The sequence below is a fragment of the Aricia agestis genome, chromosome 22, assembly GCF_905147365.1.
Source record: "Aricia agestis chromosome 22, ilAriAges1.1, whole genome shotgun sequence".
NCBI lineage: Eukaryota > Metazoa > Arthropoda > Insecta > Lepidoptera > Lycaenidae > Aricia > Aricia agestis.
Window position 1 is genome coordinate 7,718,794 of NC_056427.1, and position 14,432 is coordinate 7,733,225.

General features: G+C 34.6%; 1 protein-coding gene across 1 annotated transcript; it reads left to right on the top strand.

Moving 5' to 3' along the window:
- Nucleotides 1-282: 282 nt before the first annotated feature.
- On the top strand, nt 283-1,355 carry LOC121738261 (gastrula zinc finger protein XlCGF49.1-like). The gene is made up of 2 exons (XM_042130214.1): nt 283-465; nt 824-1,355. Exons 1-2 carry the CDS (start codon nt 440-442, stop codon nt 1,353-1,355), a joined length of 558 nt encoding a protein of 185 aa, XP_041986148.1. The 5' UTR covers nt 283-439.
- Nucleotides 1,356-14,432: the final 13,077 nt, after the last annotated feature.

A 14,432-nucleotide genomic window follows, 5' to 3' on the forward strand; every position in this document is an offset into this window, starting at 1 on the left:
ATCCTCTAAATATGCGCGTTAAAATTCCTCTTCCTCCTCCTCTTCCTCATAATCACTTCCTCAACAACCCTAATTACGATCCTGTGTCCCTGATTGAAGGATGTATGTCTAATGTAATTGTAACATTCTTTAAAATATTCTGCAAGTGTATTCAAATGTTCATGTTACTTGGTATATGGTGTAATGCTCAAACAAATGATGTTTCATTACACGTGGATAGGTATATATTGTCACATGAGGAAATTTGTCCAGGTATCAAACACGAGGACGAGCGACCCAACACAGATGACTGCGAGGTTCGAGGCCATGCCAGCGCAGCACAGTCCAGCAAGACCCCCCACACCTGTGATGTTTGTTTGAAGAACTATTCAACAAGAAGCAATTTACTGAGGCACATGCGAACTCATACACGCTCATTTAACTCATTTAGCTGTGACACATGCTCAAAGAATTTTTGTACAAAAGGCGGATTGACTCTACACATAAGAATGCATACAGGCGAGAAACTATTTAAGTGCGACATTTGTTCAAAGAAATTTGTACAAAAAAACGGTTTGACCGTACACGCTAGAGTGCATACAGGCGAGAAACCATTTAGCTGTAACATATGTTCAAAGAATTTTTGTACAAAAACCGGATTGACTGTTCACATCAGAATGCATACAGGCGAGAAACGATATAGCTGTGATGTTTGTCCAAAGAAATTTTCAACTAAAAGCAAATTGACTGTACACACAAGAGTTCATACAGGCGAGAAACCATATATCTGTAATGTTTGTTCGAAAAAATGTAGTTTAAAAAAAGATTTGATTGTACACACAAGAATTCATACAGGTGAGAAACCATATAGCTGTGATGTTTGTCCAAAGAATTTTATATGTAAAAGCCATTTGTCTAAACACACTTTAAGAGTCCATACAGCCGAGAAACCATTTAGTTGTGACATTTGTCCAAAGAAATTTTCTACAAAACAAGATTTGACTATACACACAGCAAAAGTTCATACAGCTGAGAAACCATTTAGTTGTGACATTTGTTCAAAGAAATTTTCTCAGAAAAACTATTTGACTGTCCACACTAGAGTTCATACAGGAGAGATACCAATTAGTTGTGACATTTGTCCAAAGAAATTTTCTACAAAACAAGCTTTGACTTTACACACTAGAGTTCATACAGGAGAGAAACCAATTAGTTGTGACATTTGTCCAAAGAAATTTTCTACAAAACAAGCTTTGACTGTACACACTAGAGTTCATACAGGCGAGAAACCATTTAGTTGTGACATTTGTTCAAAGAAATTTGTAGTGAAAAATAATTTGACTTTACACATAAGAAATCATATAGGCACCATATAGCTGTGATATTTGTTCAAAGAAATTTTGTACAAATGGCCAATTACATGCACACATAAGAGTTCATACAGGAGAGAAACAATTTAGTTGTGACATTTGTTCGAAGATGTTTACACTGAAGAAAAAGCTAATCCATCACTTGGGAATCCATTTGAGCTAGCTCTAGAAACTATATTTTACTAGATGTCCCGCGCGGCTTCGCCTGCGTAAATTACGAATTTTACGGAAAGCGTACATTTTCCCATAAAAATAGCTTATGTCCCTACTCCCTTCACTTGGTCTACTCTATATCTGTGCCAAATATTGCCATAAAAATTGCTCCAGTAGTTCGTAATTTCTAATATTTCCCCCGTTTTTCCCACATTTTCCTGAGTTTTTTCGGTCGTATTAGTCTTAGCGTAATGATATATAGCCTATAGTCTTAACTCTTACTCGATAAATGAGCTATTTAACACTGAAATAAGTTTTTATATCGGACCTGTAGTTCCTGAGATTAACGCGTTCAAGCAAACATACTTTTCAGGTTTATAATATTAGGTAGGTATAGATGTTTTTTAATAAAAGACTATGAAAAGTACCTATAACAGGGTCTTTATAGGCTCATAAGTCATAACCATAGGACGATGCATGGTATAATATGGTAGTGATGATGATGATGAAAATTTGCATAGTAGCATATGCTTTCCGTTCTTAAAGCAACGCCAAAATTCCCAAACTTGTATCTATAAATAATCAGGAGTTCTCTCAGCACCTTCCAAACCACGGTATACCAGGTATACCTCGGTGCAAAATCTTACTTATTCGTAGCATATGCTTAGAATACTTCTCACGAAACCGAAGTCACCACATGTTTCCCTATAAATTGTGAGGAGTTCCCTCGATTACTTATGGATCCATCATCAGATCACCACTTTTGTGAATATAATACCAAATTGGGATGATACCCTATATATACCAAAAGAAAAAAATTGAAAATCGGTTATCAAACGGCGGAGTAATCGCTGAACATAAGAAAACGAACATAACACCTCCCCCATTTTAAAAGTCGCTTAAAATTGTAGCCTATGTGTTGTAGCATATGCTTTCAGTTCTTAAAACAACGCCAAAACTCCCAAACTTTTATCTATAAAGAATCAGGAGTTCTCTCAGCACCTTCCGAACCACGGTATACCAGGTATACCTCGGTGCAAAATCTTACTTGTTGGTAGCATATGCTTAGAATACTTCTCAAGAAACCAAAGTCACCACATGTTTCCCTATAAATTTTGAGGTGTTCCATTGATTACTTATGGATCCTTCATCAGACCACCACTTTTGTGAATATAATACCAAATTGGGATGATACCCTATATACCAAAAGAAAAAATTTTAAAATCGGTTAACAAGTCGGTTAAAATTGTAGCCTATGTGTTATTCTGATGTATTAGCTATGTTATTGTAAAGTTTCATTGAAATCCGTTCAGTAGTTTTTGCGTGAAAGAGTAACAAACATCCATACATCCAAACAAACTTTCGCCTTTATAATATTAATAGTAGGATAGCTTGTCAAAAAAGAGTAGACGCCGAGAAGAGCTATGCGATGTGCAAGGGCACTTCCTACCTTTTATAAAAGTGTTTTGTCGTTTTTTTTAACCTTTAGGCCCAAATCACATTTTAGATACAAAATGAAAATACGTATCTTGTATCTTTATTTCTGAATTCTGATACTTGTATCTTACATAAGTCGCATCTCTGCCGCTGTCAACTGCCACGCGTTTACCGTTCTCTCACTTAATCGGCTTCTCTACCAACAGCGCCCATTGACACATTCATTTAAATAAAGGCTTGTCGGATAATATGTCAATGATGTCAATGGGCGCTGCTGGTAAAGGAGAACTGTCCAACCAAGTTTTTCCAGTTAGGGATTCTGTTAAATATTTAGGCCTTCATTTGGATTCGAAATTGTCTGGTACAAGTCATATTAATAATTGTTTAAAAAAGGCGGAAAGAAATTTAAATATCCTTCGATCATTATCAGGAGTTTGGTGGGGTTCTCACCCATACGTCCAAAGGTTAATGTACAATGCTTTAATTCGTAGCCACTTGGATTATGCGTCCTTTTTATTGGAGCCATGTAGCAAATCTAGTTTAAAAATGTGTGATAAACTGCAGGCAAAATGTTTACGGATAGTCATAGGTGCAATGAAGTCTTCCCCTATTAATGCGCTTCAAGTGGAATGTGCGGAGCCTCCTTTGTCCCTACGCCGACAATATTTGTCGGACAGGTTTATATTTAAGGTCTACCAGTGGTCTCGTCATCCTCTTATTAATAAGCTGTTTTCTCTTTCACAATTTTCAACCAGCAGTTATTGGACACATAAGAATTTACCTTGTGTTGTGAAGAGCTATCAAAAGATAGTTTCTCTTCCATGTCCTGTGGCCCAATTTTCAATTAATCCGCTATTTGAAGCTGCTTTTTCCTCCCTTGTATTTTCTCCCAATATTATTTTAAATTTACCCATAGTAAAAGGTTCCCCTGTTTCTAATAATCAATTTAATGCTGTAATAAGTGATAAATTTAAAGATTGGACGTTGATTTTTACGGACGCCTCCAAATTATCCGATACTTCTTGTGTAGGTAGTGCCGTTTGGATTCCAAAATTTAATGTTGTCCTTAATAATAAATTGCCTTCATTTTCTTCGGTTTTTAATGCAGAATCTCTAGCGATTTTTGAAGCGATTTCCTTTGTGGAATCGCACAATCTAAATAAGGCAATTATTTTGTCCGATTGTAAAAGTTCCCTGGAAGCGATTTTGTCAAACCCCTTTAGAAGTAAATTTAAATTCCCTTTAATTTTTAAAATTAGGCAGTTACTATTTAAATGCTATTGTAGCAACATACAGGTTGTACTTGCTTGGATTCCTGGTCATAGCGGGATTATAGGAAATGAATGTGTGGATCTTTATGCCAAAGAAGCTGCAAAGTCTGGTGGTTTAAGTAATTTCAAAATTTTTTGTCAGGATCTTCTTCCTCTGGCCAAGTCGCATTTGACTTTGGAGTGGAATTCCATTTGGACTGAGTCGAGTAGGGATAAAGGACGTTTTTACGCTGAAATTCAGGATTCAGTACCTAGTCGACCGTGGTTTTTTAAATATTTGAAAGCTAATAAGCCTGTTTGCTCTACTATCTGTCGGCTACGTCTGGGTCACTCGTGTAACCCGGTATTTCTAGCTAAAATAAGGGTGAGGGATAGCTCATTGTGTGAATGTGGCTTGGATGAAGGCTCTCCAGACCATATATTTTTTGCTTGCGAAAACAACCTTTCATTGTACGATTACCTTCCTCCTAATATTCCTCGTCCCACTAATCTTAAATCTATTTTATCGTTAGTATATTCTCCATTTATAGACATCTTATGCTCGTTCATTGCTCATAATCACATTAGGCTCTAGTTGTAATATGAATTCTCTTCCTTTTATATTTAATATAAGTAGATTGTATTTATGTTTATGTACTCTGTGTATCTTTAAAGGCTAAGAAACAATATTTTGCTGTACTTATTTGCTTGTTCTGGTTTTTTCTGTTTCATTATTTTATCTTGTATTTGCATGGTCGCATGAAGTCATCACCCGTGCCCGCTGCATGGCAATCAGTTTACGTTATAAGTTATAACTGTTCACATTTTTCGCCTCAACTCTGACGCTTACTAAATGGGGAGGCTTACGCCAAAAGAAGAAGAAGAAGAAGGAGAACTGTCAAAAATGACGTTTTTGTATGATAGAAGCATAGACATATTGGCTGCGTTCCAGATGACGTTAATTTTGACCTAAACGCTCAAAACGTCCCCTTCTGCCGTTCCCTTTGGCGACCGGGGTCGTCTAAATCGCGGCTATGACGTCACTCATGACGTCATCATTTTCGCTCAAAACGACCCTTGACGAAGATGGGTCAAAGTGGGCGTTCTAGTTTTTTTTTTAATTTTAACGTAACTATATCGCGAAAGCCATGTTCGGAAAGTTTTCACGACAGAGTAGAGACAAAAAAACTTTATATTATTTCATTACAAATAATATTTTAATTGAAATATGTATATTAAATGAAATAACATTTAATGAAATATTTTGATTGGAAAATAAATTGTTTTAAATGAAAGGTCAAATGATTTCTTATAAAATATAATACTAATTTTCATCTCTCCTATACCTGTTGACCTCGTACTTGACTAAGCATTACGCGGTATTGTTACCTAACGTTTATAATATGTGACAATAGTCAATATTCAACGTATGTGGTTTTGTTATTAAAATATGATTCAATGTGAAAACTCAAATACATATACTTAAGTAATAAAAGTTTAACTATATTAAAATATGAAAAAATGTAATACTAAAAACGAAACAAATATAATATTATGTATTTTATTTGTAAAATAAATGTAACTATAAACAATTACTTTTATTTACGACTTGAAGAAAAGGATCGTAATATCCAAGTTCGGTTCAAAGTACCTATGTATAAAAAAAAATTATAGTTCTTTTTTTAAACTTTTCTCAAAACGCTCAAAACGATCCATAATCCGTTCCACTTGGGTTTGTATCACTGACGCTCACATGCTAGTGGAACGGGAAAAACTACAGTCTTGAGCGTTAGCGTTTCAACGTCATCTGGAACGTAGGGAATATATTATGTCTATGGATAGAAGCGTTAGTTCCTTTTCTGGCCACGTTCATAAACAACCTTGTGGAACTGTAGCCATCATAGATGAAGTATATACTATAGATGTAGTCTTAGCCCGTTATCGCGTGGCCAAGTACTGTGCGTTTATTTTCTTGAATATTTCTATTTGTCGATTATTTTGAAGCACATTATGATACAGGAAAGAAAGTCAATTAGTTCATGATATCGATTAACTATAGTTCAAGTGATGAGAATCACTATCAATCACACAATTAAACACGTAAAAAGCTATGCAATTTTTATAGCCAAATTATTAATTGATGTGACATTTTTAGCACTAATGCCTTATATAGCACGAATAAGAGATGAATAAACTTATAAATTATCTTTTTACCTTATAAAAATACCGATTGAAAAGCCCAAAAAACGTCGTTCAAAACTTACGTATTTAATGTTAAATTCACATGTTTGAGGCATTCTTTGACCATTCTTATGGTTTATTATTTAGCGGAACCATAAAACTCAACAATATCTAGCATTAAATGTTCACTAAAAACCTTTATTAACACTTTTATTACATGAAATATGCAGACCGACCCCTTTGTTATGTCCTAGTAAGTAGGACATAACATTACACTTTTGACGCTTATACACCGATATAAGGCTCTCTCCAGTCTATAGTACCTCAATGGTAGTCATGTTCTTTTCATTTTTCAACTACGCATGCGCGGCTTTTTTTTGTGTCAGTGTGGGTGTCATATTCTAAAATACCAATCTTAGAATGTGACACTCATACTGACACCAATTTATAACTTTGCGCATGCGCAATGTGCATTGAAAAACGTAACGAACACGACTTGATCTTACCATAGACATAATTATATATTATGTCTATGGATCTTACAGTTCAAAAAGGAACTAACGCTTGAAATATCATACAAAAACGTCATTTTTTTACAGTTCTCCTTTACCAGCAGTGCCCATTGTCATTAATGACATATTCATATAAAGCCTTGTCGAACTGTATAGTGCGTTTCATCCAATAGTTCCTTTGCCGTCATGTTGGCACTAATGCAAATTAATGTTGCCTCATTACCTACCCTGTAATTATTTCAGTCATATTATTTTATTAGCTTTTGCCCGCGGCTTCGCTCGCGTGAAATTCGAAAATCGTGTACAATACGAATATTCTTGTAAATCTCCTTTAGAAACATGATGTTTTTCCAAGACCAAAAGTAGCATAATATGTTACTTTTGGTCTTGGAAAAACCTTTCAACTAAGTCGATGCCAAAAATCAAGTCAATTGGTTGCTTCGTTAGGCTGCGAAGAAAAAACAAACAAACAAACAAAAACTCTTTCGCATTTATAATATTAGTATGGATAGCTGTTTCCCGCGACTTCGTAGGCGTTACCATAGTATAATAACGGAAATGGATAATTCTCTCCTTTTTATGGTCCCTTACTCAAATGGTAAAAAACGGAACCCGAGTACAAAGATATATATCAGCCTGTCCGTCTGTCCATATCCAGGCAAAGCCTCCCTCATATTAATGAAATGACACTCGAAATTTGTATGTTTCACATGTTTCACTATTAATTAATAACTTAGTTTGTTCCTAAGGAATAAGAATTAAAACTCAACACTACCGACGCAACATGTTTTTGCTTGGCAACATTACCAGGAGGAGGAGTTTTGGGGGGGCGCAGCCCCCCCAAGTACCGGCCGGATGCAAAGCCTCCCGCATGTTAATCAAACTACACTCAAAATCTGTACTTATGTTAAGTTTTGGTTAGATTAATTTCACTTTTAATAAATAACTTTGTTTGATCCTAAAGGAGAATTAAAACTCAACACTAACGACGCAACATGTTTTTGCTTGGCAACATTACCAGGGGGGGGGGGATTGGGGCGGCGCAGATGCTAAGTTTGAATAAGGCATATATATCTGCAAAAACCGTATTCAAATCGGATCAGTAGTTTTCGTGTTAAAGAAAAAAGTTTTACACAAAATCTTGCCCCCTCTTTTGTCCCCTTAGAGGGGTGAGGGGCAAAATGTTATACACCAGATATTAAATTGGAAAATACAGTTTATAATATGATGTAAGTTTATTCAAGAAAAAAGTTTGATACAAAATCTGCCCCCTCTTTAGTCCGTTTGAGGGGTGGGGGGGAAAAATTTTATACACCAGATATGAAGTTGGAAGAAGACAAATATATCTGCGAAAACCATATTCAAATCGGATCAGTAATTTTCATGTTAAAAAAAAAGTTTGATACAATATCTGACCCCCTCTTCGGCCCCCTTAAAGGGGTGGGGGAAAATTTTTATACACCAGATGTTAAATTGGAAAATACAGTTAATAATATGAAGTTAGTCCATTGAAGAAAAAAGTTTGATACAAAATTTTACCCCCTCTTTGGTCCCCTTAGAGGGGTGAGGGGGGAAAAATTTTTATACACCAGATGTTATGTTGGAAGAAGATAAATATATCTGCGAAAACCGTATTCAAATCGGATCAGTAGTTTTCGTATTAAAGAAAAAAGTTTGGTACAAAATCTTACCCCCTCTTTTGACCCCTTGGAGAGGTGGGGGGAAAAAATTTTGTACACCAGATGTTAAGTTGGGAGAAGACAAATATATCTGCGAAAACCGCATTCAAATCGGATCAGTAGTTTTCGTGTGATGCTGGAACAAATACAGACAGACAGACAAAAAACTAACCACAGTTTTGGCTTCTATAGCGATGTAGTAACAGCCCCCGCTTATTATTTTTTGGATATCTTTAATGTACAGAATTGTCATTTCTACAGTTTTATTATATGTATAGATATAGATTGAAATGACTAAACAGTATGTTACCATGACAACGTCCATCGCTATCCCGTCCCACCATAGTGTTTATATTTGCGTCCCACAAACAGTGGTCCCCGTCGGTCTCGAGTTGTAATAATTTACTATTATTTATTTAACAAATGCACTTATCAATACAATAAGTATGCCTACTGTTTTGTAAAGCATTTCAGACCTGCTTTTCTGCAGCCACAGTCTACAATATTCCTACTATACTGCATAATATATATGCATACTATACTAATATGCATATGCCTACTATACAGTAGAGCATTTAGGCCTGCTTTTGTAGCCAGAACAAAACGAATAACATGAATAATTTTGTTATTAAGAAGCACACACTATCTCTACAAGATAAGATACCGCCAATTATTGATTCTGATGAGGTAAGCTGCCCAAGCCAGATGACAATAACAGAATAGCAACCAGCGCAGGCCTCTCTCAATCTCCCAGTACGGCTTGTCACCGCGGGAGATCATGACAATCACCCCCCACCAGCCTCATCCACTAGAAAAAAAGAAGTTCTCTACATATGTTCCTTGAACGTCAGAACCCTTATGCATGACAGCCGTATACATGAACTGCACTATGCTATTAAAGATTTGAAATGGGACATTTTGGGATTATGTGAAACAAGAAGAGCAAATGAATGCTTAGAAGAATATACAGAGTTTATACTGTGTCACTCGTCAGCCACTGATAGTAGAAATGGTGTAGGCTTTCTGGTACACAAAAAGCTGAAAATAAAATTATCAGTTTTAGAGCATTCTCCGATAGAGTAGCTACACTAGAAATAGCACTGTCGGATAACATTTCATGGGCCTTTATACAGATTTATGCACCTACAGAAAATTATAATGAGGAAGACATGAATATATTCTATAACACAGTAGATCAAGCCCTTGCCTTCAGCGGATCTAGGTACTGTATGTTAATGGGAGACTTTAATGCCCAAATTGGTAAAGCAAATCCAGGTGAGAATAGGATACTTGGTAAATATTCATATGGACGACGAAGCCCACATGGACAGAATCTAGTGGAATTTGCATTGGAGAAAAACCTGAAATGTTTAAATAGTATGTTCAAACAGAAGCCCCAAAAAAAATGGACCTGGAGATCCCCAAATGGCCGTGATTTGAATGAAATTGATTACATATTTACAAACAACTTAAGGCAAGTAGAGAGTTTTCATACTATTAAACATTTGAACTTTAACACCGATCACCGTATGATAAGATGCATACTGAAAACACAAGAAACAAAAAAGAAGAGATATTTCGCTCAAAAGGTAGAGTATTCAAGATGTTTGCCATTGGTAACGGGTGAAACTGCTATAAAGTGGGAAGCAAATTTTATAGAGTCGCTAAGCAGGTCAATAGAGATTCAATCACAGTACAATAATTTTGAAGAAGAACTAAGATTACTGCAGCTAACATTACCTGAAAATCAAAGCAGGAAAAATTACAAACTGGATAGTGAAACAATACTATTGTTGGACCAAAGAAAACAGCTTTACAGGTTGAAGAGGACTAGAGAAAACAAACAAAAAATTACATATGTAAGTAAAAAAATTAATCGACAGATTACAAAAAGCAAGAAAAATTTCAGGAAAACCATAATAGAAGAATATGTAGGAAAGTCTGGTGCCCTCAAAAAAGCGTTTAAAGAGTTAAGAAACAAATCAGAATGGACCACAAAATTAAAGAGTAAAAATGGAGCTGCTGTCTCCAGACGTTATGATATATTACAGGAAGCTACAGATTACTACAAAGAACTCTATGCACACAACGGGGAACAAAAATATTTAACCAACTTCGCAGATGAGATTGACCCAACCCCTGTACCAAGTATATTGAAATCGGAGATTGAATATGCAATATCGACACAGAAGAACGACAAAACACCTGGCCAAGACAATGTCACAAATGAACTACTAAAAGCATTTATGCCCTCATTATTAAAGCCTCTACAAATCTTATTTAATACAATTATTGAAAAAGGAACAACACCACAACAATGGTCAGAATCTACAATAATTCTGTTACACAAAAAAGGCGATAGAGGTGACTTGGGAAACTATAGGCCAATAAGTCTGACCTCAAATATATATAAAGTGTTTGCAAAAGTAATACTAAACAGGATAGCAAAACCACTTGACGAACAACAGCCCCCGGAACAAGCAGGATTTCGTAAGAGTTACTCTACCATAGACAACATACATATAATCACACAAATAATAGAAAAAGCAAATGAATATAAGAAACAAGTATACATGTGTTTCATAGATTTTGCAAAAGCGTTCGACTCTCTTTTTCACGATGCCATCTGGGAAGCATTACTCTGCCAAGGTATAAGTATTAAATATGTTAAAATACTTAGTAATATATACTCAAAGTCGGTTGCAAAGGTCAGATTAGAGAAAGAGGGCCCAGAGTTTCGACTTCTGAAAGGAGTAAGACAGGGTGACCCTTTGTCCCCAAAAATATTTTCGGCTGTGCTAGAGTTAATCTTCCGGAAGCTAAATTGGGTGGGTATTGGTCTAAAGATAAATGGAGAGTTCCTTAACAACTTGAGGTTTGCAGATGACATAGTGCTAATTGCAGATAACGCAGCCGATTTGGAATTTATGGTAAACAATTTGTCCAAGGAGAGCAGACTGGTTGGACTGTCTCTGAACACCTCAAAAACTAAAATTATATCAAATGGTGAAATAGTGGATATTATGGTAGATGGAAACAAAATAGAATATGTTAACGAGTATACATACTTAGGGTACTCAATATCATTTGAAAATTGCACCGTAAAGGAAGTCAATAGAAGAATTGCTATAGCATGGCAAAAGTATTGGTCATTAAAAGAAATTATGAAAAACAAGGAAATGAACATAGACATCAAGAAAAAGATTTATGAGATGGTTATCCTGCCTAGTATAACCTATGGCTGCCAAGCATGGTCTCTGAGGAAGAAAGAGGAAGAAAAACTTGCAATTTGCCAGAGGAAAATGGAGAGGAGCATGTTATATATAAAACTAAGAGACAGAATAAGTAACAAGACAGTAAGAAAGAAAACCAAAGTTCAAGATATAACAGAAAGAATAAGGCTTTTCAAATGGAACTGGGCTGGTCACGTATGCAGAATGGAGGACAATCGATGGACGAAGAAAGTAATGGAGTGGCTCCCTAGAGAGAATAAGAGAAATAGAGGACGACAGAAAACACGATGGCGAGATATATTTACACAAAAAGTTGGAGAGGACTGGATGAGAGTAGCTAGAGATAGACAGAAGTGGAAGATATTGGGGGAGGCCTACGCCAAAGAGGCGACTATTACCCAAATAGATTATAAGTAGATTAAAACAAATAGAAAATGGAATGTTAGATTAAGTAATATTGTATACTTTGCATGCAAAATAACCATATTATGTCATTGTGTTGTTTGGTTGAGTGTTGCATTGATTTATTGATTATAATTTATAATTAATAAATTTAATGTAATATGAGATTAAATGGAACAGTGATATGAATATAACTACTGCAATAAATACTGAAATTAATTTGTTAAAAGTAACGGCAGACATCTGAAATGTAATTTAAAACAAATGATATACTTAGTTATATTAAATATTTAGTAAATGATGCTTTAATTAATTTATAATGAAATGTTTTTAATGGAATCAAGTTATTATAAGTTAAACCGAATAGTACTCATAATAATAAATATGTATATGTAAAACAATTGCTATAGTTAAATTAAATATTTAGTAAATGATGCTTTAATTAATTTATAATGAATATTTTTAATGGAATCAAGTTATTATAAGTTAAACCGAATAGTACTCATAATAATAAATATGTATATGTAAAACAATTGCTATAGTTAAATTAAATATTTAGTAAATGATGCTTTAATTAATTTATAATGAAATGTTTTTATAAAATATGTTAAAATACTTAGAAATCAAGTTATTATAAGTTAAACCGAATAGTATTAATAATAATAAATATGTATATGTAAAACAATTGCTATAGTTAAATTAAATATTTAATAAATGATGCTTAAATTAATTTATAATGAAATATTTTTTAATGAAATCAATTTAATGTAATTTAAACCGAATTGTATTTTAATAATAATAAAATTAAAAATTATGTTATCTTATGAAAATAATATCTTTACAATAAATTAAATTATTTTGAAAAATGCTATATATAGAAACAAATGATATATAGTTATTTTAATTACTTATAAAATTATTATTATTATTTTATTTTTATTTTTATTTAAAATGAAATGTTTTTAATGTAACCAATAAATTGTAATGTAATATATTTTAATCCGAATAGTATCAATAATAACTAATGTATGCATGTAATCTTTGTAACAATTACTGGTAATAGAATAAAGGCTATTTTTATTTTTATTTTATTTTTATTTTTATTTTATTTGTAGCCAGTTAGCCACACATGCTTTCACAGTTTCCTTTGCATCTGCAGAAAATTAATTTCATGAGATCGGGGGGGATTGGATGATCTTTTTCTCAAAAGATCATCTACAAGGTTGGTCTAAGGTAATTTTTTTGTAAAATTTATTAAACAAAGTTAAAGAGCGATATAATAAACCTTTTTAAAAAATTATCACATTTTGTGCTTATAACTTTTTAAATTATTAATTTATAGTAAAAAGTTATATGAACATATGTGTAGGCAAAATAATTTGCAACAGATTATGTTCTTACAAATTTTTTGTAAGATTTATAGTTTACGAGATATCACAAAAATAATGTTGTCATCTCTTTTTTTCAAGATGGCGGCCGGGGGACAAGGGTGGCGACCCCACAAACTTGAGGTTAAGCTTGTATTGACCCCCCTGACATATCCCAAAAATAAAATTGCGTCCTCTAATAAATGCAAAGCATTATGTAACATTTCAATGGACTAGATGGACTAGACTGACTGACATAGTGATCTATCAAGGCACAGCCCAAACAACGACGGATCGTGCTGAAATTTGGCATGCAGGTAGATGTTATGACGTAGGCGGATGCCTACGGATGCTAAGAAAGGATTTTGATCAATTCTCCCCCCAAGGGGTCAAAATAGGGGTTGAAAGATTGTACATAATAATACTATTCTCAACGCGAGCGAAGCCGCGAGCAAAAGCAAGTTATGAATAAAACAAATATTATATTGTATAAGTTATTATATTTATTTGCAACCTTCTCTAAAATAATAAGCAATATACAAATTTTCTAGTAGCATCAGTGTCAGTGATAATCATTAGCTGGAAGTGGATCGCCATGGAGTTAGTGGGTAGATCCTACAGGGATCAGGGCACCCACACATAAGGGCCAACCCACACCTACCACAACCACACCACGTGGTCGGGTGTATATTTCGTATTGTAAATGAACTGTGGTCCAGTTCACACTTACCACATTTTGCAGTCTTTGTCGACCACTTGTGTACCGACCACATCGCAACCACGAGCGAACTAGTGGCCGACCACATCGCAACCACAAGCGATCTAGTGGCCGACCACATCGCAACCACCACGTTGCGTCGATCTGGATG

Excerpts from the sequence above, each read along its gene's own strand:
- LOC121738261 (XM_042130214.1), top strand. The coding sequence starts at position 440 with ATGCTCAAAGAATTTTTGTACAAAAG. Across the intron at positions 466-823 it reads AAAGAATTTTTGTACAAAAG|AATTCATACAGGTGAGAAAC; the intron begins GCGGATTGACTC and ends TGTACACACAAG.